The sequence below is a fragment of the Python bivittatus genome, unplaced genomic scaffold, assembly GCF_059951505.1.
Source record: "Python bivittatus isolate LINGU-HERP-01145 unplaced genomic scaffold, Pbiv_v1 ctg000090_np1212, whole genome shotgun sequence".
In the NCBI taxonomy this organism is placed as follows: domain Eukaryota; kingdom Metazoa; phylum Chordata; class Lepidosauria; order Squamata; family Pythonidae; genus Python; species Python bivittatus.
The window spans coordinates 910,030-934,939 of record NW_028277046.1 but is presented as its reverse complement, the minus strand read 5'-3'; the positions used below and the strand labels follow the sequence as shown (position 1 = coordinate 934,939).

At 49.2% G+C, this 24,910-nt stretch overlaps 2 protein-coding genes across 4 annotated transcripts in view; one reads left to right on the top strand and one right to left on the bottom strand.

Moving 5' to 3' along the window:
- Positions 1-14,843, bottom strand: part of MEGF6 (multiple EGF like domains 6) — a 68,678-nt gene extending 53,835 nt beyond the window's left edge. For 2 of the 3 annotated variants that reach the window (XR_015795465.1, XR_015795466.1), the window contains exons 1-4: positions 14,395-14,843; positions 9,896-10,030; positions 8,277-8,386; positions 4,068-4,172 (exon numbers count right to left, since the gene is read on the bottom strand). Coding sequence is in view for 1 of the 3 variants with exons in the window: in XM_025167918.2 (XP_025023686.2) it covers positions 4,068-4,172; positions 8,277-8,386; positions 9,896-10,030; positions 14,395-14,477 (433 nt within the window). In the remaining 2 variants the exon portion in view is untranslated. The remainder of the gene's footprint in view (positions 1-4,067; positions 4,173-8,276; positions 8,387-9,895; positions 10,031-14,394) is intronic. The other variant, XM_025167918.2, reaches the window with a different exon arrangement.
- A 4,184-nt stretch (positions 14,844-19,027) lies between these two features.
- Positions 19,028-24,629, top strand: TPRG1L (tumor protein p63 regulated 1 like). Its single transcript, XM_007430214.3, has 5 exons — positions 19,028-19,309; positions 20,897-20,988; positions 21,803-21,979; positions 22,367-22,520; positions 23,308-24,629. The coding sequence occupies exons 1-5, from the start codon at positions 19,109-19,111 to the stop codon at positions 23,500-23,502; spliced, it is 819 nt and encodes a 272-aa protein (XP_007430276.2). The 5' UTR covers positions 19,028-19,108; the 3' UTR covers positions 23,503-24,629.
- Positions 24,630-24,910: the final 281 nt, after the last annotated feature.

Below are 24,910 nucleotides of genomic sequence, written 5' to 3'. Positions count from 1 at the left end.
AAGTGGATCCCAGTGACTAAAGTATCTTGATTCTTCCCAAATCAATCTGACACAGAATTTAATGCAGCTTGAAAACCAGCTTTGGATGACGACTCTGAGGCAGAAGATTCCAACGTCTCAATCTGCTGTGTCCGTCTGGTTTCAAATACTTTTGTCCCAGCCAGAAGGCTGGGAAACCATGATATCAAACCTAAAAAGTCAGGGAATACAAACATACTTGGATCATCCTCTCACTTGGTGGTTTATACTGCAGATCGTCGTCAAATTTTTAACAACAAATTGCTTCTAAAACAACCTAGCAGAGTTATTTAACATTATTGAACTACTGGCCATTTTCGCCTAATTCTACGGTGCCTGTAAATTCCCCATTTCTCTCCTTCTCCTCTTTTTTCTCTCCTGAATTCCTCTTTTTTCCCCCCGTTGGTCTCTCTCTCTCTCTCTCTTTGTCCCCTTTTCTCCCCTTCTCAAAAAGACTTAATCGTTTTTCTCTTTAAAAGACCGGCGGAGCATCTGCAAATGATTCTGCTGAACAAGTGTGCGCTTTTGAGGCCGAAGAGGCGAGGGGTGCGGGCAACATCTGGTTCTTTATTTACAGAGGCCCGACATTCCCACATGAAAGAAATCCGTCGGTTTAGACCAATAACGGTTTCCCACCCACCCCTGGTGACTTTTCCTCCTGTCTCTTTCGTCAATTGGGGGGGGATGTCTAAAACAGAGGGCCATTGTGCAGGATTTTCTGACGTTTTAAAGAGGGGGCAATTGAAAAAAAATCAGGATCTGCTAAGAGTCTCTCTGAAGGTCCCCAAGTGAGCATCAGAACAGAAAGCAGTAAGTTTCTGAGTTTTTTTCCCCTTTTTTCCCTGTTTTGTTTACACTACATTGTGGTGTTTTTCAACTTCGACAACTTTAAGATGTGTGGACTTCAACTCCCAGAATTCCCCAGCCAGCATGCTGGCTGGGGAATTCTGTAAGTTGAAGTCCGTGCATGGTGGCTAGGGAATTCTGGGAGTTGAAGTCCGTGCATGGTGGCTAGGGAATTCTGGGAGTTGAGGTCTGCGCATGCTGGCCAGGGAATTCTGGGAGTTGAGGTCCGAGCATGCTGGCTGGGGAATTCTGGGAGTTGAAGTCCGCCTGTCTTAAAGAGGCTGAGAAACGCTGCCCTAAAATTGGGAGCATCCCAACTCTTCCCAGAATGCACTTGACTGCTAATTCCGAGATTCTCCAAATAGCTCCATCTTAAAAGCCCGGAGAGAGGGGAGGAAACGGGCCTTGTGGGGACAACGGCTGCTTTGCGAGGGAGGCCAAGGGTCCCCCAGAAAAGCCGGAGAAAACCTGGGGTAAGACGGGGCGCCCTGCGGTAAGTTGGCGTCCGCCAGAGCCCAAAGTTGACTCGGGTCTCAACGCACCCAAAGCTGCCTGAACAAGCCACGATTTGCCGGGATCCTGCCAGCCGCCCAACCCCGCAGCTCAGTCTGAAAGCCACCGCAGCTGGGTCCAGCCCGCCAAGTCCCCGGGATCCAGGGCAGCGGTTCTTAAAGGGGGCTCTGGGGGCCCCAAGACCCTTTCAGGGGGTCTGCGAAGTCAACCAAAGAACCCTTTCCAACGTTCTCCGTTTTGGTTTCTACTGCAGCCAAGATCCCTCGATATCGCCCACATCAACCAACGCTCTGCAAATGGGAAGGGCTCCTGAGACCACAAGGTGTGATCGAGAGGGTTGTGCGAACCAGATACGCTTATGCCCGGTAAATAAATACAAATACCTGGCAGACTTTCCCTCCTGGCTCTTCCGTGCACTGTGCGCTGAAACCTGACCTTTGTGGAGCCAGAGGGGGCGTCCAGGTCTCTTGGACTACAACACCCATAAACCATGGACTACAGCACCCATAAACCCCACCGGCAGCTGGGTTGGAGGGAGCCAGTGGACATTTTAGCACGCTGACCCCAGTCCTGGTGCTACTCAGGAAAGAAACCTTGGACACTGAAAAGAACAGTCCAGTCACTGAGCTACAAACTCTCTAAGTAAGGCTCTAGTCCTCATGAGGGTAAACAAAGGCCCAACGGAGGGGAGGGGAGGGGAGGGGAGGGGAGGAGAGGCGAGGAGAGGAGAGGAGAGGAGAGGAGAGGAGAGGAGGGGAGGGGAGGGGAGGGGAGGGGAGGGGAGGGGAGGGGAGAGGAGAGGAGAGGAGAGGAGAGGAGAGGAGAGGAGAGGAGAGGAAAGGAAAGGAAAGGAAAGGAAAGGAAAGGAAAGGAAAGGAAAGGAAAGGAAAGGAAAGGAAAGGAAAGGAAAGGAAAGGAAAGGAAAGGGTTATTCGAAGTTGAGCGTATAATTCATTTTCTTTCCTCCAAAAAACAAAAAATTTGGTCACATCTGGGACAGATCCATCTCCCACTTTTGGCCAAGGAAATATTTCTGCTGCTGAGGGAATTGCCAAGAAGTAGGCTTCCGCATTGGCCGGTGGAACTCCCCGCCACGGGAAGCAGGGAGCTCACCTGTACCGGAGGCATTTCGGCAAAAATCTGGAAACGCTCTGCCGCCCAAACGGTAAACTCGTCCCTCCTGTTTCGCTCCAGCCCCCTGCCCCATCCCCGAGTTGCCAGAACAATATATTTCAGGGCAGAGCTGAGCGGACTCCGCATCGGTGACCTTTGTCTCAAGCCCCTTCCCACTGTAATCCAGCAATTCTCCATTTTTCAGAAGGCTTCAAAGCAGCGGACGATGGGAACAGCTCAGCGTGGGCAAACAGGCTAATAAAATCAAGTTGTTGGGTGTTAGCAACGCATTTCCAAATGCCGCTTCAAAGAGATCTATTAAACCCCCACGCATTGCCTCCTGAGCTCTGGCACAGACGGGGGGAGATAAATCTGCCATATAAATAAAAACAGAGAAACACACACACACACACGTCCTACTGCACTTGTCTTTCCAAGTCACGCTCGCCTGTAAAAGTCTCTTTCATTTTGACTTCCAAGCCAGGGGAAAAAAAAAACGCTTGCTGTCAGTTCAAGAAATACGAGCAGTGAGCCCATCGTCCTCTTCCCGTGGAGAAACCCATAAATCCCTCGTGTTTAGAAAGGTAGACTTTTCAGAGGCCGCAACGTCTCTTTTCCCTTTCTTTCCGTGCAAAGTTTCCTGCGGGAGGTCAAATCGATCAATAAAACGTTCCTTTCAATTCGCCGGCCCAAACGCATCATCGATGCAAAAGAGAGACGATTCAGACCAGGAGAAAACAAGGAAGATAACCCTAAAAAGAATACTGGAGGGGAGAAATTGCCCCCCACATTTTATTTGCAAGACTGTTCAGCTCCCAGACAATGGGAACATCCTTTGCCTTCCCCTAAAACAGCTGCTATAGTTTACAGAACGAGGCTGAAGAAACAGAGTTAACGGAGACAGAGAGTTCTCCTTTACGAAAAAAAAGCAATTGAATGTATAGACAGAGAACAATCTGAGCCAGCCGCAAGGGAAAGACACAGCTGCTTTAAAGAGTTGCAAACGGAGGCTATGTTGCTGCCCGCCAAAGCTATTTGTAAGAATCAAATTCAAAAGCTGATCCAGTCCTGAGAAACTGTCTGAACAAGGAATAATCTTGGGGATTGTCATGGTCTGTGGGAAGGACCTCGGGAGATAGGAAGAAGGCAATGGTCAGATAAGAGGCAGCTGAGCCCACAGCAGGAATGGAGGGGTGGAAAGCTCAGAAGGGACCCTCCCTAGTTTCTTGGGCTGTAAAGGCAGGAGTCTGTTTCACTATGATTAAGAAAACTAACCATGCTTTCAACTCCCAGAACTAACCATGATTAAGCAATATGACTTAAACAGGGCTTAGCATGGGGTTTTGATTCTCCCCTGTTTACAGGATTTGAGTTTTCAGTCTTTCTGGAATAATCCAGTACTGGTAACGTAACCGTACAATAAAGTAGAATGAGCTCATCTGGACATGCTTCTTGTCTGGACTACCCCGCAAGGCTAACAGGGAGAGACGTTTCATTCTGGTTCTAGTGGGGTTTCTTTGCCATGTGACCTGAACGGACAATGGGGAGCAAGGATTCAACTGAAGGGGGCAACTCACCATATTGGCAGCAGGATCCTCGAAAGCCTGAAGGGCAGCGACAAACTCGAGGGGCTCCCTCAGCAGGCTGGCCTCCGTGGAAGCACACGCCATCATTGCACACGGCTAGGAAGAGAAGATCAAGAGACGGTGCATGACACAAAGTCAGAAAGGCAAATAACATTCACCCACTCTGCAGCCTGCAAGCTGCTTGCTCTTCAACTGTCATGGTCTGTGGGAACGATCTTGGGAGACAGGGCGAAGAGCCACAGACAAGGGAATGGTTAATAAGAGGCAGCTGAGCCCACAGCAGGAAAAGGGCCATGGGAAGCATCTCAGAAGGAATCCTCTGAGAAACCAGGGAGGGTCCCTTCTGAGATGCTTCCCACGTCCCATCCCTGCTGTGGGCTCAGCTGCCTCTTATCCAACCGTTGACTAGTTTGCGGCTCTTCCTCCTGTCTCCCAAGGCCATCCCCACGGACCATTACTCCAACATGCTTCCCCATCATTCCCTCTGGAGGTGTGAAAAGTCCCCATGGGAAGAACTTAGCGGGGCATGGTCTCATCCAAGTCCTTTCCCCACCAGAAACAGGGAACTCGCTCCGAGGGTCCTCAGAAAATCCTCATTCTCTAACAGGATGATGTCGGAAGGGGGTTATGGAAGACGACAGTGATGCTCAATTCCCTGGTTTCTGAAGCTTTGCTAACTACACACCCCACATTTGATTTCCACCCAAACATTTGCACCAATTTGATGCAACTTGCAGTTCCAATTGTGGGTTTTGGACTGTTCTTTCCGACCTCAACTTGAACTGAATGCAGCTGCTTCACTTAGGGGATACGAAACACTGACTCGATAGAAAAAAATGGTAGAAGAGGAGAAACTACACTATATGGGGGGCCTGAAGACTGACTTTTTTGGTAGAATCGTGGACCAGAAGGATCCGTTCCTCCCACCTCTGCCCTGAAGCAATTTGACAGCAGCCTCTGCCCAGGGGTTTTCTTGACATGATCTTCTTCAAGGAAGCCTTTGGCTTTCAATCTAACCTGCAGCCTTGAGCTCGCCTAGTGGCCCTCCATCCAAGTACTAACCAGCATGACTTTCCTTGCTTTGGAGATCTGCCAAGGTTGGCTAGGTGATGCCTGTTGCTCTGGGCCACCACGTCAGCCCCCAGTGAAATGCCAAAGAAATTCTCAAGCTCCCCGACAATAAGGTAGAAAAACAGAAGCCCATTTGGCAGAGAAAGAAAACTTATTTCTAAAGCATAAGGCTTCATTATGAAGATCCAAGCGCAACACCAGCTTCGTATCAATCACGAGGGGAAAAAAAGATATTCTGTGACTATTTGATGATTGCCTCATTTCATCTGTAGCCATCCTAAATTACATTTCTGTAGGTCCTGGTAAAAAATTCAGCGGGAAAACAGAACAAAGAGCTGTGGGTTTCCTTATAGTTCTCTGTACATCACCTTTAACCATGATAGATTTTTTTTCCTAAGTCATAAATGCTCTCATTGTTTAGTTTTATCACAGCGCAAACAGGCCTGACCTCCAGTAATACCGCTCCATTAACCTCCCACATAAATTTCCTCCTATTCTTTGTCTGCCAGCGTAAGCCAAAATGCACTGAGTTTTAATTCTCTGGAACAAGGACAAGTTTATCCCGTTTTTCAAGTGTTAACAAGAAAACACAAACACCAGGCCCCCAAGTCCCCAAAGGTAATCAGGTTGGCCTGCCCAGCCCCAACATCTGCGCCCGGTTCCCAAATGACAAACGGGCCTAAAACGAACGTCAAACTGCAGCTGCAGAATTGGACTTCGATCAATTCATCCGATCAATGGATCGATCTTTATATCCCCGGTCGAGGCCTTTGCGAGTCCAGAAACAGATTCCTCCACCCCCACGTGCTCGGACTGGGATCAGCCGAAGGGACCTAGAAGGCACCCGATCTGCTCGACTTGTCGGTTAAAAGCATCATTAGTAGAGAGTGGGAAGGCTTATTGAAGCAACGATACGGAAGTTTCAGCCGCTGCCGAAAGGCAAAGAGGCGCCGTTGCGCAGAGCCCGGGACGTCTGCAGATCTGCCGTTCAGAATCGCAAAACCCATGAGCGGCGTTTGGTCAGGCTACCAAAAACACACGGTAGGGCTTTGCGCAACGTCCCCGAAAAGAGGAGAAACGGGAGGAGAGTTTTGGATCGAAATAAAATAATGATCTAGTTCGGTCTGTCTGTCTGTCTATCTATCCTATCACCTATATATATCACCTATGTATCCTCTATCATCTATCTATCCATCTCGTCTATCTATCCATCATCTATCTATCATCTATCTATCTATCCATCTATCCATCTATCCATCTATCCATCTATCCATCTATCCATCTATCCATCTATCCATCTATTTTTCTTCCATCACCTATCTATTCATCTATCACCTACTGTATGTATCCTCTATCTATCTTCTATCACCTATCTATCTATCACAGCCCCGTCCTGTTCACACGGAGGTTGCAGAGTGTGTGTGTGTGTGCGAGCGCACATGCATTTCTCCAACAAACCGGGTGTTCGGGATGCCAGGCCCATTCCAATGATGCAGGGTTGAAAGACACATCGGGAGCTGATTGCAAAGAGGCGTCACTTCTGCCTCCTTGGCTCATACCGCACAGGGGACAGCTTTCGGGACCAGCAGGTGGAACAAAACCGCCTAATATTTCCCACGTTTCACAGAACTCCGCCGAGCCCTTCAGAGCGTCGACTTCGAGTTCCAGCAGCTTTTCTAAAAAACTGGTTGTCAGCCCACAAACCTGCTTTCCGTGAACGGGCATCAAAGCTTCCGTTTCAAGGGATAAAAAATGGAGGGTTCAACACAAATGTAACTCCCTTCACATCTGGTTCACAGCTCTGGATCTGTGACCTTCACTTTAGACCCTTCACTGCTTTTGGAGGCTTCATAGACCAGGTTTCCCTGATTTGCTACACTGTGGCATACAAGCTAAATAATGGCTTACGGTTGGGTTCACACAACACATTGGCTACTGTTGTGTAGTGCATGAAATTTACTTAACCATGGCTTATTGAATAAACCACAAATAATGGTTTACACAAAACCCTAAGCTACAAACCCTGAATTCTAATTTATAAAGCCTAATTGTTGGATGCAAACACTCACCCAAACCAAACAAACATGGCTTAGGAAGACATGTGGATCCAGACCTGCTCGGCATCTAAGTCTATCCAGGACCATCCAAGATGATGCTCCTTCAGCTTCTAATCTGGAGTGACTCCAAATAAAATTTAGACCAGAAAACTGCTAGAATACTCCTGTTCTCACCCACAAAGCACAAACACCCCTAAGTTTGGTTTCTCCAATGAATTATAAACTTGTTCAGACCCGTTTTGCAGTTTCCTCTTTTAGGCACGTCCATTTCCTCCTCTGGACGAGCCGCACTCAATATTTCAACTGCAAGTTCAGTTTTTGGCTGGCTGACAGCTACCCTTTTATTCCTCTGCTGCTTTCCTGAGCAAACTTTTTCATGTCCTGAGCAGGAAATTATCTTTTCTCCCTCCCTTTTTCTCTCTTCTCAGCCTCTCTCCTGCATTCGCGTTCACTTCTCCTTGAATCTCGTGGGCATTTGAAAAATGATAATGAATAACATTAACGATTATTAACGCATTAATAGCCATGCCAACTGTTGACTCATATTAATATCAATTCTTTTTCCATTAGTATTATTACTTTGCACAGCAAGCTTTTGCTCCCCGGTTTTCCATTCCCCAATAAAGGATTCCTTTCGTTAAAACATGTTTCACCCCTTTCCGTTCCAGGGTAGCTAAGAGACGAGAAAGCTAAACCATGGCTCCTGGCTGGTTTAAAAGATGTGGGAGGTGGGAATTCCTTGGGAACATGACAATTTAGAATGGTAGGCTTGGAAGGGCCCTTGAGGCCCTCCAATCCAGCCCCCAACTCAGCCCAGGAGTCTTCAAGCAGAAAGAAAAATCAGCCCCAATGGAGCTGTTGAACTAATCTTAGGGATTTTTAGTCCCCACTTTCTCCAGTAAAGCCAAGCCCTGAATTCTTTCTCTGAATGCCGAAGATGCCCACTGAATCTCCAACAGCGCCAGGAAAACTCCCTCGAAAGAAAAACCACAGAGAAGGTGTGCTTTAAAGATGGGGGACCCCCACTCCCCCAAACCCACAGGGCAGGTACAAAACCTGCGGGCAGACTCACGGTGCAGGCAGCCGGCTTCTTCGCCCAGCTGGGACCAGCCCGAGCAGCATCGGTGGGCTGTCTGAGATTGCAGGCTGTAAACGTGACGGTGGTCTGTATAATACAGCACCCTAGAAGAGCAAGGGGGGGGGCAGAGGAAGACAGATGCTTAGCGGGGCAAACATCTGGAACATCTGGAAGGCCCAGCCTTCAGCACCATGAAAAACGTGGGGAATTCAGTGACAATTAGAGGTCTAGCAGGGGGTGTCGTCTTCCAGGTTTTTCTGTTCTGTTCTGTTCTGAAATGTTTCAGCTTGCCTCCCCAAGGCTTTGTCCTCCGCACCATCCCTCAAAAGGTTTTCCTTCCTTGCCAGCCCTCCTGCCCACCGCAAAGTGGAGAGACCCCGCGGGCACGGAGGTAAAAGCCATGCAGGAAAGGATTTGCTGGTCGTGATTCGTTCTCTCGACCAACGTGCCGGCATGCACACTTTTACACACGTGTGTTTAGCAGTGTCTGAAGGGCCCGTTTCAGCCACAGCCCCTTTTCAGCCACTCGCACAAAGGTTTTGCCGTCTCGCGTTTCAGTGGCACCTTATTCTATCTCTTTTTTTTTTCCAGAGCGTGCAAACTAACCTTTCCAAATGATCAGGGTTAGTTTGACGCTCGATGTATCATGTTCTTGCTTCATCTAGCCCAGTGTTTCTCATCCTTAGCAACTTTAAGTTGAGTGGACTTCAACTCCCAGAATTCTGGCTGGGGAATTCTGGGAGTTGAAGTCCACCCATCTTAAAATCACCAAGGTTGAGAAACACCGATCTGTCCCCTTCTCTCTCCTTTCTAATCTCTATCTATACAATACAATGCAGACTTTAATATTAAATAATTAGTTTAAAACTGAAACAATGATCACATAACTGATACTTCACAGTGTTTTTTTTTTCCTTTGTCCAACGTTATACTTAACTTTTATTTTATGCATGAAAATATTTTATTTTATTTTATTTTATTAAAATATTATTTTAATATTTATTTATATTTTATATTTATATTTTATATTTTATATTTATATATTATATATTATATTTTATTTTATATTAAATATTTTATTTAAAATATTAAAAAATATTTTATTTATTTTATTTTATGCATGAAAATATTTTTTACTCATTTTATGCATGAAAATATCGACACCCTAAATCGTCATCAGTATTGACAGAATTCTTCCATTTCTTTCTCCGTTTTCAACGCCTTTGGCTTTTGAAAGAAGAGAATGTTAATATTTTTTCATCATGTTACTGTATACAAATATCACTGCGTTGGAACGATACAATGTATCAAAACTTCTAAGGATATAATAAAATAAAAGGGAAAATAGAAACAAATTAGGATCTTGTGAGTCCATCCAGGATAAGCAATTCATGGCGATGTGGATCAAAGGACTGATTGCCCTCCGTGAGGGAGGTCAAAAAAGTCAAGATGGTGCCTGCAAAAACGGGGTGGGGCTTTGATCACACAGTTGAGGCTGCCATTTTGACCTTTTTGACCTTCGCTGGGAAAACCCGTCCCAGGATTCTGGCCCCCTCCTTCCTGCCTTGCAAACTCAAGAAAAGGATCTAGAAAGCAAGCCCATTCACACGTACCTCCGATCGTAGCTTGCACACCACGGGTGTCTTCCACAACCTGGTTTCCACACTTGGACCCGCTGGGGGAAGGGCCGGATCCGCGGCTGCAGGCGACTGACCATCACCAGTTCTTGACTGGTGCAAACATTGGGCCTGCGTGAAAACCAAGTTTACAAAGAGGAGAACAATATAATCTTGCTGCCGATTTTCCTTCCGAACCTATTTTGGTGGGGCACACAAGGTTGGGTTTTAATCTCAGTTAAACCAAGTTGGGTCAACCTCTTTTTAACACGCTTCCCGGATCCCTGTTGAATCTGAGATCACCGCCGTTGTGAGCGAGAGCGTGGTGAATATCTGCCAAAGGCCCCAAGAATTGGCCGCAATTCATAAACCATGGCCAATTTCAGAGAGTTGGTTAGTACTTCAATTAGATCTTAATTTAGAGCTGGATCTCTCCAGCTAAATCCTCCTCACCACCTTTCTGCAGGGAGAAATCAGGCTACGTGCTTTTTCAGACCTATAAAACAGAAGCCCAACAATCATTTGGGGGGTCTGCATTTCCCCCCAGCCCACATAAACTCTAAATCGTGCGAGATCAGATTTCCACTGAGTTTTTACTTCCAACAGGGTCTATCGCTCTCAACAGTTCCTGGTGGTCTCCCATCCAAAGGCTACATGCATAGGTAGATATCCATCAGGTTTCCTCTCCAGGCAAGAAACTTTACGCAGAATGCAGAAAAGCTGCACTAAAAGACAAGCCAAAAATCGCAGGGCTGAGATAAGAGGAAGGGAAAAGGGCTAAATCTGGTTCGCGGCCATTCCACGCACGAGACCGCTCCGAACCTTTCGGTTCTTTCAAATGGCTATTTTGCCACCTTCAGAGCCCTTTTGTTCTTTAAATATATTGCCTTTGGTTTAACCTTCTCCCCTTTCTGTTTCTAAGAACTCGTCAGCCCCATCCAGATACAACCATCTTGGTCTTCCCTTCCTCTCAACACTTCCTCCCTGCCTTCGTTCTCTCTCTGTCTTTCCTTCCTTCCTCTTTCCTCCCTTTCTCCCTCTCCTTCCTTCCTTCCTTATTTCCTTCCTCTCTTTCCCTCCTTTCCTTCCTTCCTCTTTCCTTCCCTTTTCTCCCTCTCCTTTCTCCCTCTCCTTCCTTCCTTTCCCTTTCCATATTTTAATCTCTATCGAAGTACACCATGTACATCTGCCTCTGCATTCTTCCACATTCTCACATCATCTATGGCTTCCATTTCATCCATTTTGTTCTTGGATTAACCCTGCAAGCCAACCTGAATCCCTAGAGTAGAAGGTACATGGCCTATTCCAAGAACCAGGTTGAAACCTGGTTAGCTGCCGTTGCTTTCTGTGGTAATCATTCCAACTCACTGCAGCTTCCCTGGCTGCCCCCAGTTCCCAGTCTGAAAAAGCCTAACGGGAGAAGTTCCCCTCGGTTGCCTTCCCTTGTGACTGAATGGAAGGGGAGGGAAGTCAGGGAGGCTGCAGACTCTGCATCTGCATCTTCCTGTCCCTCTCCAGCCTCCATGGCTGCCTTTCCCTCCTGATCTGAAAAGTCCCATAGAAGAACAACCCTTGGGATTGAATGGAAGTGAAGGAAACTAGGGAGGCTGCAGATGGCTGGAGAGAAGACACTGGTTGTGTTTTACTGTTCTGTGTCTTCCCATCCCTCTCCAGCCTCCCTGGCTGCCCTCCCTTCCTTTCTGAAAACGTCCGCTGAAGACATTCCTTTGCAATTGAACGGAAGGGGGGAAGCCAAGGAGGCTGGAGAGGGCTGGAAAAGGATGTTCACTGTGTCCTTCTATCCTTCATCTTCCCATACCTCTCCAGCCTCCCTGGCTGCCCTTCCCTCCTGATCTGAAAATTACTTGTAGGAGAAATTCCCTTGAGATTGAATGGAGTGGGGTGGGGAAGCCAGGGAGACTGTACCCTGGCTGTGCAATGAAAGACAGGGCACGCACATGTGCACAGACACACCTTTGGCCCCCTCGAGACTCAGAGAAGCAATCCACCCAGGAAGACATTGCCAAAATATTCTTCGCTTTTGAGAATCCACCCCCAAGCAGGTTCTTCCCTGTCCCCCTGAAACTGCCAATGTTTTCCGACACAGCCGGAGCAAGAATTGTGCGGGCAACCTTCCTCATCCTTCGAGAAAACCTCAAAACACTTCTAACCACAGATATACATACTTTAACCTCAGAGAATGTCAGCCTAGCTTCTGACAAGTTGTGGCCTGATTACTATGCCAGGTCTCATGCCCTGGAGAGGGTGGAGGATCTCCACGTCCCCAAAGTAAAAACATGATTTGGCTGTCAAGCTAATCCAAGAACTACAATCGGCCTGCAGGACAAAACCTGTTGAGAAGCAGGACGTGCTCAGCTAAATAAAAAACAGACCCATCCAAAGCTATCTGGAGTTAGATTCAAGAAGCTTTGGATAAAGCAGAGCCCCCCGAGACTGAAAAGATTGCCTGGAACACCTGGATGGGAGACCACTTGGAAATGAACCGCTGTTGGCTGAAAGAGGATCTTGAAAATCCAAAACTCCAGCAGCAGCTTTCGACAGCCGCCAAAAGAGAGAGAAAATTCAAAAAGGCTGTCTGGATTTTTACAGCCGAGATCAAGTTGCTTCCTGCAAGCAGGAAGGATTCAGCCACCTCCTCCTTATTCCCAGGGAACCGACATGAGATCAGGAAGAAGCTAAATTTGAAGGCGATTTCAGCTTTTCACGCGACGCCTTAGCACTTAAGGTTCAGTAGCCTTATTTAAGAAAAAGAGCCCAAAGTTTGAGAAACTCATTTTATTTATATTGCAGTCTGCAAGCATCATTAATAGGTGTTTTTTTTTTTTTTTTAATGCTCCTTTTCAACTGAAACTAGGTATTTTCAGAGCAGAAAAGCTAGGCTGAGTTGGCATGGTAAGCCGTGGTTTGTTTAATCACAATTTATGGAACAAGCCACATTGATGCAGCGCTCAAAAACATAAGCCATGATTTGCTAAGGAGGTAATGTGGGGAGGGGTCTGTTTTCCATTTTCCAAAATGCAGCATCAAATACAGATATTGTTGGATTAGGAGCGATGAAACTCCGATTCAAAATCACCATCAGCCACAAAAGTTCATAGGGTGATTTGAGGCCAGCCTACCTCACAGGGTTGGCGCAGAGGGAATGAACGTATGGGAGATCCCTCCCCTGGTTGCTTTCATTTGGATTCCTGCATGAAGCAGAGGTCAGCCTTGGGGGTTTCAAGGCCCCTTTCAACTCTGAAGTCCAAAAATCAGGAACATCCTCTGCTTAGTCCTCGAGAGCGTTGCCGTTTGTATGTTAAAACCTGTACCCAAAGGGCGAAACCTGCCGTCCTCTCTCCAGCTTCTAACTTTTAACATAGAAACAGCAGCGCTCTCGGGGACTAAGCGGAGGGTGTTCCTGATTTTAGGTTAGAATCTGCTGAGCTCAAAGCCAAAGGATGGGGACGTCTATTCCTTCCTTGGCGTAGTTGCCTGCAAATGCTATTCTCTTGGGACTTTTCTTCTTCTTCATCTAAGGATGTTTCTTGAGACCAAACCCTGGCTTGGGGTGTGATATAAACCCAGCCACAGATTAGGTTTACATCTCATGGTAAACTATGGATTGCTTGGGTGAAGCCAGCTATGCCCTCAACATGGTCCCATAATTCCCAACCTGCATGGCCGTTGCAAAGAATTCCCCAGCTAGCATGGCCGCTGCAGAGAACTCTGGGAGTTGAAGTCTGCACTTCTGGACAGCCCCCAAGTTATGAAAGACTGACCCATGACTGAACTAGTACTGAATTACATCTGAGAGGCTGAAAACTCAAATCCTATAAAACAAGGGAGAATCAAAACCCCATGCTAAGCTCTGTTTAAATCATAGTTTGCTTAATCATGGTTTGTTCAACATGGCCTCAATCTAAGGCAGGATGGTGCAGTAGTAAGGTGTAGCAGGACACCCAGGTCCCAGTTGGCCTCTGGATGTGGAAGCTCGGTGGGTGAGTTTAAGCCAGCCATTTCCTCTGGGCCTACCTCACAGGGCTGTTGTAGGGATAAAATGAAGGGAGGTCTCCACATTTTGCTGCAAAGATAGGATACACATCTAACAAAGATAAGCACTGCATAATCCCTTAATGGCACACAGAATTTGGGTGTTTTCTTCACTCACCCTCCTTTCGTAGCTTGCAAGGCTCAGAAACCAGCATAAGCTGGCTTGCGCTTTGCGCTTCCCAGCTTCGACCCTAGCCTGACTCCTGGACACACCCGTGCCTTTTTCCGAGCCAAGAGCTTCGCACACCGATTCTTACACCCATGGACTTGGCCGCCGCAACCCTGCAACCCTCGGATTTCCCGGTGGTCTCCCCTCCAGGTGCTCAACCACCCTGCCCCAACCATTTCCGATCCCGCCAAGTTGGAAAGGTGGCCGCGGCGGCGGCGGCGGCGGCCGGCTAGGCTGACCCTGACCCGGAGGGAACCAGGAGCCCCATACTCACATGCCGGGCAAGAGCTGGACCCCCCCGCCGGTCCAGAGCCACGGAAGGACAAAGACGCCCAGGGCGAGGACCCCGATCCCCATCGCCGCCCCTCTCCCGGAGAGCACTGGGCAGCTGCCCCGCAGGTCAGGCGAGGGGCGAGGGGCGACCCCCGCTCCCCAAACTCCGAAGGCTCATTTCAGATCTCTGCGGGGCGGCGGGAATCCAGCGCCGCCGGTCGCTTTCCCGCTTCGTCTCCTCCTCCATCCAAGGAGCGCGGGGGACGGAGAAGCGAGGTTGACCTCTCTGGCTCCCCAGGGATGAGCCCACGCTGCTGGCAGCTGCCTCTGGAGCCCCCCTCCTCGGTTGGGGGGCCCGGCGTTCGCCCCCCCCCCCCCGGAAAAGCAAGGTCCACGCTCCCCGGGGGAGCAAAGCGTCCGAACTGCAAACCGGCGGGGACTCCGGAGAAGGCGCGCGTTTCCCGGCCGCAGGACTTCCTCCTGCTTTCGAGGAGGGGGGTGGGTCTGAGCTAGCCCTTCCTCTCCCCCTCCAACCAGCCGCTGCGCTGAAAAAAGTGGGGGGCCAGTTCTCACCCCCCTTCAAGTCTGGAGGAAGAGCCGAGATGGGAAGGAAAGATTCCGGGCAAGGTTTGTTAGCTGGCTCTGGCCCCCATCCCCAAATCAGGAGGGTCTGCTGTTTAGCCCTCTGCCAAAAAGACCCCAAAGGCAGCGGGTTGAGATCAAGAAGGGCGATGAGCCCCCCCCCCCCAACTCTTGGCACTCAATGGCTGGCATGGATCGCTTTGCTGACAGGTTTTCCAACCCAGCCTCTCCAGCATCCTGGCTGTTGAAGGTTTGGGGTTTTGTTTCCTCCCCACCCAAAATTGAAGATATCCCTCACTTTCCACCCAGGGCTGCTGCCCAACAATGAGAAAGCCAGTCCTAGCTGGGTTTCCCCAATTCTGTGCAAGATCAGCCTGGCTAAGCCCCTCCAGATACCCTCCCCTGAAAGGGGACGGATGGTGCCTCCAGGAAACTGCAAACCCCGTATGCTCAGGAGCCCTGCTTCCAGAATCTTAGCTGGAAGGGCCCATCCCTTTAAGTGATGGGAACGGATGTTCTTCTGAATGATCCTACTCAGTTCCATCTGCAGTTCCAGTGACTCCAAATTTTTTTTATTTAATTCAGTGTTTCTCAACCTTGGCTGCTTGAGGAGGTGTGGCCTTCAACTCCCAGAATTCCCCAGCCAGCAAGGAGTTGAAGGCCACACCTCTTCAAGCGGCCAAGGTTGAGAAACACTGATTTAATTTATTATTTTTGTTTAGCCATCCATCAGCTCCAGATAGCACTTCCCCCCACACTCCTCTAAGCAAGGAAAATAATTCAAAGCAGTAACAGTATTCCCATAACTACCTAACCCATGGGGCTGCTTAACCACCAGGGTGTCCTGAATTCACACAGGTGACTAGCGTCCAAACCATCAACAGTCCCACCCCAGTTTCGGCCATAGGCAGCATAGCAACTCACTCTGCGCCTGGTTTGAGCACCGGCAAAAGGAAGCAGCCTGTGTTTTCACTCCCAGCTTCCCCCTTGCAGTAAGCCAGGGTTTCACCAGGTTTATTCAAGAAACCACAATGGCTAGATCACGTGCTGAAGGCCAAGCCAACCACAGTGAGACCTGTAGCGGAAGGCCCACCAGGAACCCATCCTTAAATCGGGGGACTGTAAAAAGCTTTGCTGTGCTCTGAAGGACTCAAAACATCCCACTTAGCACCCCCCCAAATCCAAAGCTTGCTTGAGAAAGAAAGGAAGGAAGGAAGGAAGGAAAGTTGGGGAGAGAGGAAGGAAGAAAAGAAAGAAAGGGAAGTGGGAAGGGAAGAAAGAAGGGAAGAAACAAAGAAAGAAAAGTTGGGGAAGGAAGGAAGGAAAGAGAACGAAGGAAAGAAAGAAAAGCTGCAGCCATTTAGCAACTCGTTAGCTAGGTCTGCTTCTCTGAGCAAACATTGGCTCTCACTGCCCCCTTTTCCTCCCCCACCCCACTGCAACCCTGCCTCTTTTGCAGAATCTTTTGTTCAGATTTATTTGCTTTGACTGTTTTTCTCCCAGCTTGTTTTCTTCCCTGTTTGGAAAGCAGGAAATCCCCTCCCTCCCCCGCAGCCAGCAAGCAGGTAGGCTGACGCTCTACACCGGTTGATCTGTCAGGCTTGGCACCCCCACGCATCATTTTTGTAAGGGAAAAAAAGCTCAGGACGGCGAACTCAGTTTGCCCCACACCTTTGGCTGGGTGTGGCGTTTAAACCTTGTGGTGCAGCCAATTCCACTGGCAGGTGAGCGGGGCCTTCACTTACCTGAATGAGTGATTTTTGCAGGGTCCAAACGGGAAAACACCATTTATGTCCAACAGCCACCCAGAGAGACCCACGGCTGCCTTTGGCCACGCTAAGAACCACTTGAGCATCTCCGTGGCCCCACCCACTCCCACAGGTGGGTCCCAACATGCTGCAACGGCCCACTTCTCCTGCCCCTCTGCTTTTAAAGAGGCAATTTTACATTCAATCCAACTGCATTGCATTGCAAAAGCTTTGAGCTCCTGTGGCAAAATGTGCCCACGAGGGGGCAGACGACCCCCCCAGATGTTGGCCACCGCAAAGGGGCTTGGGATCCACTCATTGCCCAAAGCCACAAAGTGGTTGATTTGCAAATTGTCTGATAAACTATGTTTGCTGGCTTAGTGTGGGGGACCCATCTCCCCGATTCCACAAACAGTGGTTAAGCAACGGGTGGCCCCAGCTGGGGATGTTGGTTTCTGGCTTCAAGGGTGCCAAGGACACGCGCGTGGTGGTGCCGAAGAGATAGAAATCCCTGCTCTGCAGGAAAAAGGATCGATGAAATTTTAGGGCCCGTGGTCGGTGTGACTTGGCTAACTAAACACAACCAAGGTCAGATATGTGAGGTGGAAGCAAATCAACAGGGTGAAAACTGAAGAAAACACAACCATTGCACAATCACAAGGATTGAGTTCTTTCTCAGTTCCAGCTTTCCAACCCAATGTTAGAGAGTTTTGCAGTGAGTGAACCTTCCTTCCTTCCTTCTTTCTTTCTTTTTCTTTCTTTCTCTCTCTTCTCTCCTTCTCTTTCTTTCTTTCTCTCTCTCCTTTTCTTTTCTTTCTTTCTCTCTTTCTTCTCTTCCTCCCTCCCTTCCTTCTCTCTCCTTTTCGCTACAGTTTATCATTCCACTCAAGCAATTATATCCACCTTCGCCAGATGCAGAACCGCAACTGGAATCTGGAGGAACGTGAGTCTGCCAGTCTGGGCCAGGCTGCGCACATTCGCCTCGACCTGCGCTCCAGCCGTTCCACGTCAAGAGAAATCCCGCCGCCGCCGCCCCCCAAATCGTTATAACTGATGGCGCTTAAACGAATGGGGGGGAATAGGGGGAAAAGCCCACAGCGCCCAAAACGTTTGATGGGGAGCGGGGAGGAACGGGCCGTATCTTGCAAGCGAACTGGGGAGGTCACTTTCCTCCCGCCGCGGCTTCACCGCGAGCGCCGTCTGGACGGAGCTGGCTGTATCTTGCAGAAGCCTCGGACGAGGCGCCCGGGTGGGTGGGTGTTTGGCAGGGAGGAGGGGAGCTACTCCGCGGAGGCCTTTGCACAGTTTACGGGTGTTGCTCCCCCAGTTTTTTTTCCAGTGGGCAAGAATAAGACATTTCCCTTCTGGGCAGGGACGGTGACTATAAACCAAGCATTTAGAGCAGTGTTTCTAAACCTTGGCAAGTTTAAGATGCGTGGACTTCAACTCCCAGAATTCCCCAGCCAGCTGGGGAAGCTGGCTGGGGAATTCTGGGAATTGAAGTCCACGCATCTTAAACTTGCCAAAGTTGAGAAACACTGCTTTAGAGAATCTTTTTGCAGCTGATGCAACGCCAGTTTCTTTCATTCTTCAAACCTGGCATCAATCCTCCCTGCTGAATTTCTACCCCTCCCTTAGCTATTAATTATATACGCCCCCGCCCCGCCTCCCTTTGCGCCGTGATTTCTCAAGCCCCGCAGTTAGAGCTTGGCGAGCTTCTTTGCGCCCGAAGCAGCCCTCTTTCCACTTCTCCTTCTGCATGTAAGCCCCAGGGCGATGCTTGCCCCTGATGTTTCATTGGAGATATCTCAGCCATGTTTCAAAATCCCCATTTGCGGCTGCCGCCTACCCAGCGATAGAAAGGGGGGGGGGGGAAGGAGGCAAAGGGACTTGGAAGTTCGGCTCCGCACATGCGCAGTGCGACTCTTCACTTTATTGGCTCTAGGAGCTCCTCCACGCCTTTGTGCGCCCCTCCCGGAAACATAGAGCTAGAAAGGGAAGAGTGACAAGCGCGGGGCCAAGAGGCACCTGCTCCGACCCATCGCCTCAAAAGGCAGCAATTCCCGCGAGGGTCCTCGGACTGTGCTCTGGGTCAACCGCCCGCACGTTCCCCATTCAGGGTTTATTTGCCTGCGTGGCGAGGCGGCTCCCCCATGCAAATACGGGCCCGGAGGGTCGATAGCGCGCACCACTGAAACGCGCATGCCCGGCTTTTTAACCCGCCCGCGCCCGCGCGGGGCGCCTCCCCGCCCATGCGCGAGCCCGCCCCGAGCGCCGGCTCCGCCCCTCGGGGAGGCCGTTGGCCGCGCCTGCGCAGAGCGCGCCGCCGCCGCCGCCGCCGCCACGGGAGAGGCGCCGCTGGGAGGCCGCGGCCAGCCGCCGGCGATGCTGCAGCTGCGGGACTCGGAGGACGGCGCCGCGCCGGCGCTGCTGGTGCCGGCGGCCGAGGCCGACGTGCCCTTCACGCCGCCGGGGGACCTCGAGGCCGCGGCGCCCTCGCTGGTGGCGCCCCGGCAGACGCTGCGGCCCCTGACCGTGCGCAACCCCACCCGCGCGGGGCGCCTGAAGGAGTACTTCGTCTTCCGGGTGGGCGCGCGGCGCGCATGCGCGGCGGGCGGCGGCCACGCCCCCGGGGCCGCCCGCGTAGACTGCGCTGGGCTAGGGAGGCTCGCGGGCCTGGGAGGTGACTCCCCGCCAGCAGTCTCAGCAGGCCAGCATAAAGCTGGTCCTTTAAATAGAGATATAGCTCTATATATATTAGGGGTTTGTGTGTGCGCGCGTGCGTCTGTCTATATATATATACACACACACACACACACACATATACATACAGTTATATGCATTTATTGTATGCCACCAGAGTCAGGTTGTGTAAGAGAGGCGGCTATATAAATATGATGAAATAAATTATACACACACAGAGAAACATATATATTCGTGTGTATATATATAATTTAAGGAAATGACTCCTCGCCACCAGTCTAAGGAGGACAGCATAAAGCTGGCCCTTTAAATATAAAAGATATTTAATATCCTTATATAATGTGTGTGTGTGTGTGTGTGTATTGTGTATACATTTATCGTATGCCACCAGTCATGTTTTGTAAGGTAGGCGGCTGTAGAAATACAACGCTGTCTATATAATTTGTGTCTATATATGGGGCTGTGTATGCGATTCATAGAATCTATGTAATACATATATGTTGTAGAAATTATATAATTTTATATAAAATATATAAACATAGGAGGCAGGAGTATTTAAGTACGTTTGCTGCCTTGAGTGAGCCAAATATTTTTTAAAAAGTGGGGAAAAAATCTCATTTTTTGTTTGTGTGTGTGTGTATACACACACGTGCGTTGTACAAAAATTAATATCTCTGGATCTTTTAAGGCAACGTGTATATTTGTCCCCCCCCCCAGCCCCTTTTAACAAGCCTCTATGGTGGCCTAAGCTGTTAGATCATGGCTGGATCAACGTTTCCAGCATCTTTGCATTTAAAGGCTGGGCTGGGCTCTGCTGTCTTTTAATCCTCGCTTTTCACTATAATATTAAGTATAAACTTCGCCTGGGCTCTTCCCTGGCCTGAAACACAAACGGATCCTGGGTTCGTGTAACGGGTTTATTGTTCGAAGGAGTCTTCGTAACAGGCAAATGTTGTTAAAAGGCAGAAGCATCAGAGGCGTAATAATCTGATGACGCTTCTGGTTTTAATAACATTTCTTAGCAGGAAAAGCTGCTACTATAGACTTGCACAGATTTCCTCCTGCAGTGTCTGTAGATTTCGTTTTGGGACAGACACCCTAATTCAGTGTTGTCCAAACTTGGCCACTTTAAGACGAGTGGACTTCAACTCCCAGAATTCCCCAGCCAGCCATGCTTAAAGTGGCCAAGTTTGGACAACACTGTCTTAACACTTCGTCTTAAAGTGGCCAAGTTTGGACAACACTGCCCTAATTCATTCCCACGTTTGCTCAACCTGTAGCCAACCAAGGAAACTAAGTTCACACAACTTGCTAAAAGGTTGCTTTGTGTCTTCTGGGAATGCCCTCGTTGGACAAGGAGGCATGCTTTTCAAGCCTGGTTACCCCTCTCTTTAAACCTAACATTTCTAAAGCGGCGAGAGATTTGGGGTGTTGGAAGCGGGTGACTCAAATTTCTCACCTTTAATTCAGCCAGGAACCATTGAACAGGCCGTCAATGAGATCCGGCTGGTTGTGATGCCCGCGGAGGACGGAGAAGTCCAAAGCGTGTGGTTGCTCACCGAGTAAGTAAGAGTCCTGAAACCATGTGCCCCAACCCTGCTGGCCTTCCACAGGGCGTTCAAAAACGTGACTCTGCGGTCAAGCCTGGGGCCCGGATGGCGTGGGTGAGCCCCCTTGGTTATACCGATTGTGAGATGTTGCGATTGTTCTCGGCTGCTATTTTTATGCTCTGTATCAGTTGCGGTTTTTATTTTCACCGCCCGCCGCCCAGAGTCACGTTGACGAGACGGGTGGCTGTGTAAACTTATTAAATAAATACATATTTCAGTGTTTTTCCCCCTTCTCATCCTTTGAACAAAAGGCAGCCCTCGACATCTTCGAGTCCCTGTTTAATTGCAGGCATTGGGGAGGGAAGCTGAAGACCGTCTGGATGACCTCTAGGCAGGATATGACCCGAGCAAATAAAAGGGGGTGATGCCATTGACAAGCAGGTTGAATTCTTCCCCTTCTCCATGTGAGGGAGGGGACCTATCCCTCACCCTTACCCAAAGTAGCATCAGAGATGGACGCTTTTGCTTAACTTCCTCCTTGGTGTGCTTGGAAGATTTAGGAAGGAGAAAACAGCTCCTTTTAGTTCTGCGCCTCTTTATTTGGGTGGCATTTAGCCGAAGACGACGACAGATCTATTGCAATAAAGCTAAGTCTCCAATTAAACTAGGTCAGACTTGCGTATGGTTTTCAATTTATCGTTCTGTCCTCCAGTGTTGCTATTCTATTATCCCAAAGGAAATTAGCGTCAAACAACACTTTTCCAAGCCTGTTTAAGCAGAAGAAATAAAACTCTGCCGATGCGTTTTCTTTTCCCCGCTTCTGCAGAATCGACCACTGGAACAACGAAAAGGAACGCCTGGTTCTGATTACCGACCGCTCTCTTCTGATCTGTAAATACGACTTTATCAGCCTGCAGTGCCTGCAAGTCACCAGAATATCCCTCAACGCTGTCGATACCATTTCAGTGGGCCAGTTTGAATTCCCTCCCAAGTCACTCAACAAGTATGTCCTCTGCAGGTTTGGGGAGAAGGCGGCCTCGTTTGCTTTTCTTCTTTGCGGTCTCTGGAAAACAGGGCTGCTAAAAAGAATTGGGACTCTTAAGCGATCTGACAGCTCCCAGAGATCAGATCCTCACCGAGGATTTTTTTAGTTTAACTCATCCCTTTTCCAGTTTAGCTGCTGATTCTGAATCCCTACAGATTTTTGTTTGGACGTTTTCAGGCAGGATATCCACCCCTTGGTCTTTCTCTCCCTTTAACGTGGAGAGAGGAGCAGAGCATGTCCCCTAAAGCAGCTTTAAAAGGGGGACTCGGATCACCGTAGAATAGGCAAGAGACGGGGAAGCTGAAATGGCCGCGTGAGCGAGTGTGTTCTTTCTCGATCCGCCAGGCGAGACGGCGTCGGCATCCGAATCCAGTGGGACAAACAAAGCCGGGCCTCGTTCATCAATAGATGGAACCCCTGGTCCAGCAACGTGCCATATGCTACCTTTACCGAACACCCCATGGCCGACGCCGACGAGAAGATTGCATCTCTTTGCCAGGTAAGATACGGTGATCTTGGTTTTTCAAGGTGCCTCGAGTTTAGATGTCTCAGGATAGGAAGAATCTAGGACAGTGTTTCTCAACCTCAGCAACTTTAATCCCAGAATCCCCCAGTCAGCATTGGGGAATCTTGGGAGTTGAAGTCCACACAGCTTAAAGTTGCTGAGGCTGAGAAACACTGGTCTAAGAAAATGGGGCAGGCCAGCATCTTAAAATGCTGTCTTCGAATCGGAAGGGCAAAAACATACCCTTACCCACTTTTTCCCCTGTTCAGGCTTCCTCGGCGTAACGCAGCCCAACCGTGGCAAGCAATTCTGGAGAAGCCAAAGGTTGTCCGCAGGTGCAGGAGGGTAGCTCCCGTGCTAGCTGGGGGTGATGGGGGTTGTAGTGTCAGATTCTTTCCAAGAAGCATTTTTAGAGGTCTTATGGTAGGAAAGCTGGTTGGCCGGTGTGAACAAAGTAGTCCATTCATCTAAATTCAGTCCAGTTTCATTGCCCACACTCAAGCTGTTTGAATGGCGTGATTGTAAGAAGTCCCAAAGTAGATTTCCCTAGGGGCCAAAATGCGATGGTGTGGTTTCTTCAAAAACAGCCAGGCCCTCCTCGTTGTGCAAAATTAACTTTGTTCCCCATCATGTTGTCCCACCAAGCCAGGCTTAAACCCACAAAGCGCGCAATCAGACCTCTCCAACTGGAAACCCGTTGGGTCTCTCTCCAAACGATTCAGAGGTTCTGCGGGGGCAATGCAGCCCTCCAGCATTCCTGTTTTTCTTTTTTCTTTTCCAGTTGGAGAACTTCAAAATCCAGCTGGTTCAGGCTGTCAAGAAAGCCCACAAGGAGTGTCCTCTGCCAGGACGGGCCAACGGCGTCCTGCTCCTGGAGCGACCGCTTCTCATAGAAACCTACGTCGGGCTGATGTCTTTCATCAACAATGAAGCCAAACTGGGTTATTCGATGACGAGAGGGAAGATTGGATTCTAAAAAGCAAGGTGAGGTCACCACTGCCCCCCTGGAAGAGGAGAGTAGAACAAAGCCCGTCGATTTTTCCCCCCAGCTCATCATAAAATCCATTGGACGGATCAACGCGAGAGACGGCCGTATGGAGCAGTTACCATTTTTCAGTCTGCGTGGCTCCTCTGCTCTAACTACAGTCTTTTTCCTCTCCTGTAGTGTATCTCAGATAATTGTACGTTTTAACGCATGCTCTGGGTTTCTCCCCCCTCCCTATGTAAACATTAGCCTGGGTTTCCTTCTAGCGGGATCACTGCTTATTTCACAGAATTTATAGGGATCGCTTGACAGTCTGGCGGCTTGTAAGTCTCCACGTGGCCACTGAATTACTTCTCGTCTCTGGCAAGCCCGCCTGATGCGTAAGCTGGGCTGGAGCTGTTGTGTCTGTGTTTAGAGACCGCGTGTGCAGTTGAAATGAAGACCTGTCACGCAAGGGACGGCTTCTCCCGAGCGTGCCGCTGTGACATTTCACACAACAGTTTCTTAGGAATTTTGCGTCGTGCAGAATCACGTTTTTGTATTGATAGGGGAAAAGGGAATTTTTGATCTGCTTTAAAGATGCCTTTTCAGTCTAAAAGCAGGGTACTAAAACTACCAAAGCATGTGTATAAAAGCAAGGCAAGAGAAACGAGAATTTCCTCATGGTTAAAACTGTCCAACCTTCTCTCTCGATTAAAGCCACCCGGTGCTGTTGTGTGAATCCCAGAGCTTGGAAGCCAAAAGGGAATGTTAAATTTGTAGATCCTGGTTCATCCAGGCCAAAACTCAGGAGGCCCTTCCAGACAGAGTTGTATTGGAGGAAAAGGCCTACTGCCACACGGGGAACAGTCGCTTTACAAGCATGAACTTTGTTCTGGGTTCCAGTGACTGCTTTTCAGTTTAATTTCTGCATTCCTTCAACTGTCCGTAACTGAAAGTTTGACACTCTGCTCCCCAAGCACCGATCATCCAATATCTCTTAGTAATTCGCTGAACGGGGGGTCTTTCGGCAGTGTTCACAGCAGATGGAAGGCTGCTGGGATGAGACCAGATGTACGTCCTTGTTTGCGTTTTAAGCTGTGTATACTGAAGCTTAATAAAACTGAACTCAATATGAACCGCAGAAGCGTTAACTCGTGACTCCTGGACTTCGTTTAAATGGGAATAACTACGGCTTTTCTGGGCATCAGAGGCTGGATTTTAACAAGTTTAAGGTCTGGTTTGTCTCGGGGGACAGGGACCCACATGGAGCTATGCAAGCAAGTGGTGAGTGCACTCAAAAAATGATTGCCATGGCAGGCACACCCCTTTACCAGAAGGTTAATTAGACCCCCAATGCTCTGTAGCGTCTGAGTAGGATTTTTGCGGGGAGCAGGATAGTGCTGCGAATAAAATACAC

What these genes read in the sequence shown, in the direction of transcription:
- TPRG1L (XM_007430214.3), top strand. Translation starts at nt 19,109, where the DNA reads ATGCTGCAGCTGCGGGACTCGGAGGACGGCGCCGCGCCGGCGCTGCTG. An exon ending in CCTCCCAAGTCACTCAACAA is followed by an intron (nt 21,980 to 22,366) that starts GTATGTCCTCTG and finishes TCGATCCGCCAG; the next exon opens with GCGAGACGGCGTCGGCATCC. An exon ending in AGATTGCATCTCTTTGCCAG is followed by an intron (nt 22,521 to 23,307) that starts GTAAGATACGGT and finishes TTTCTTTTCCAG; the next exon opens with TTGGAGAACTTCAAAATCCA.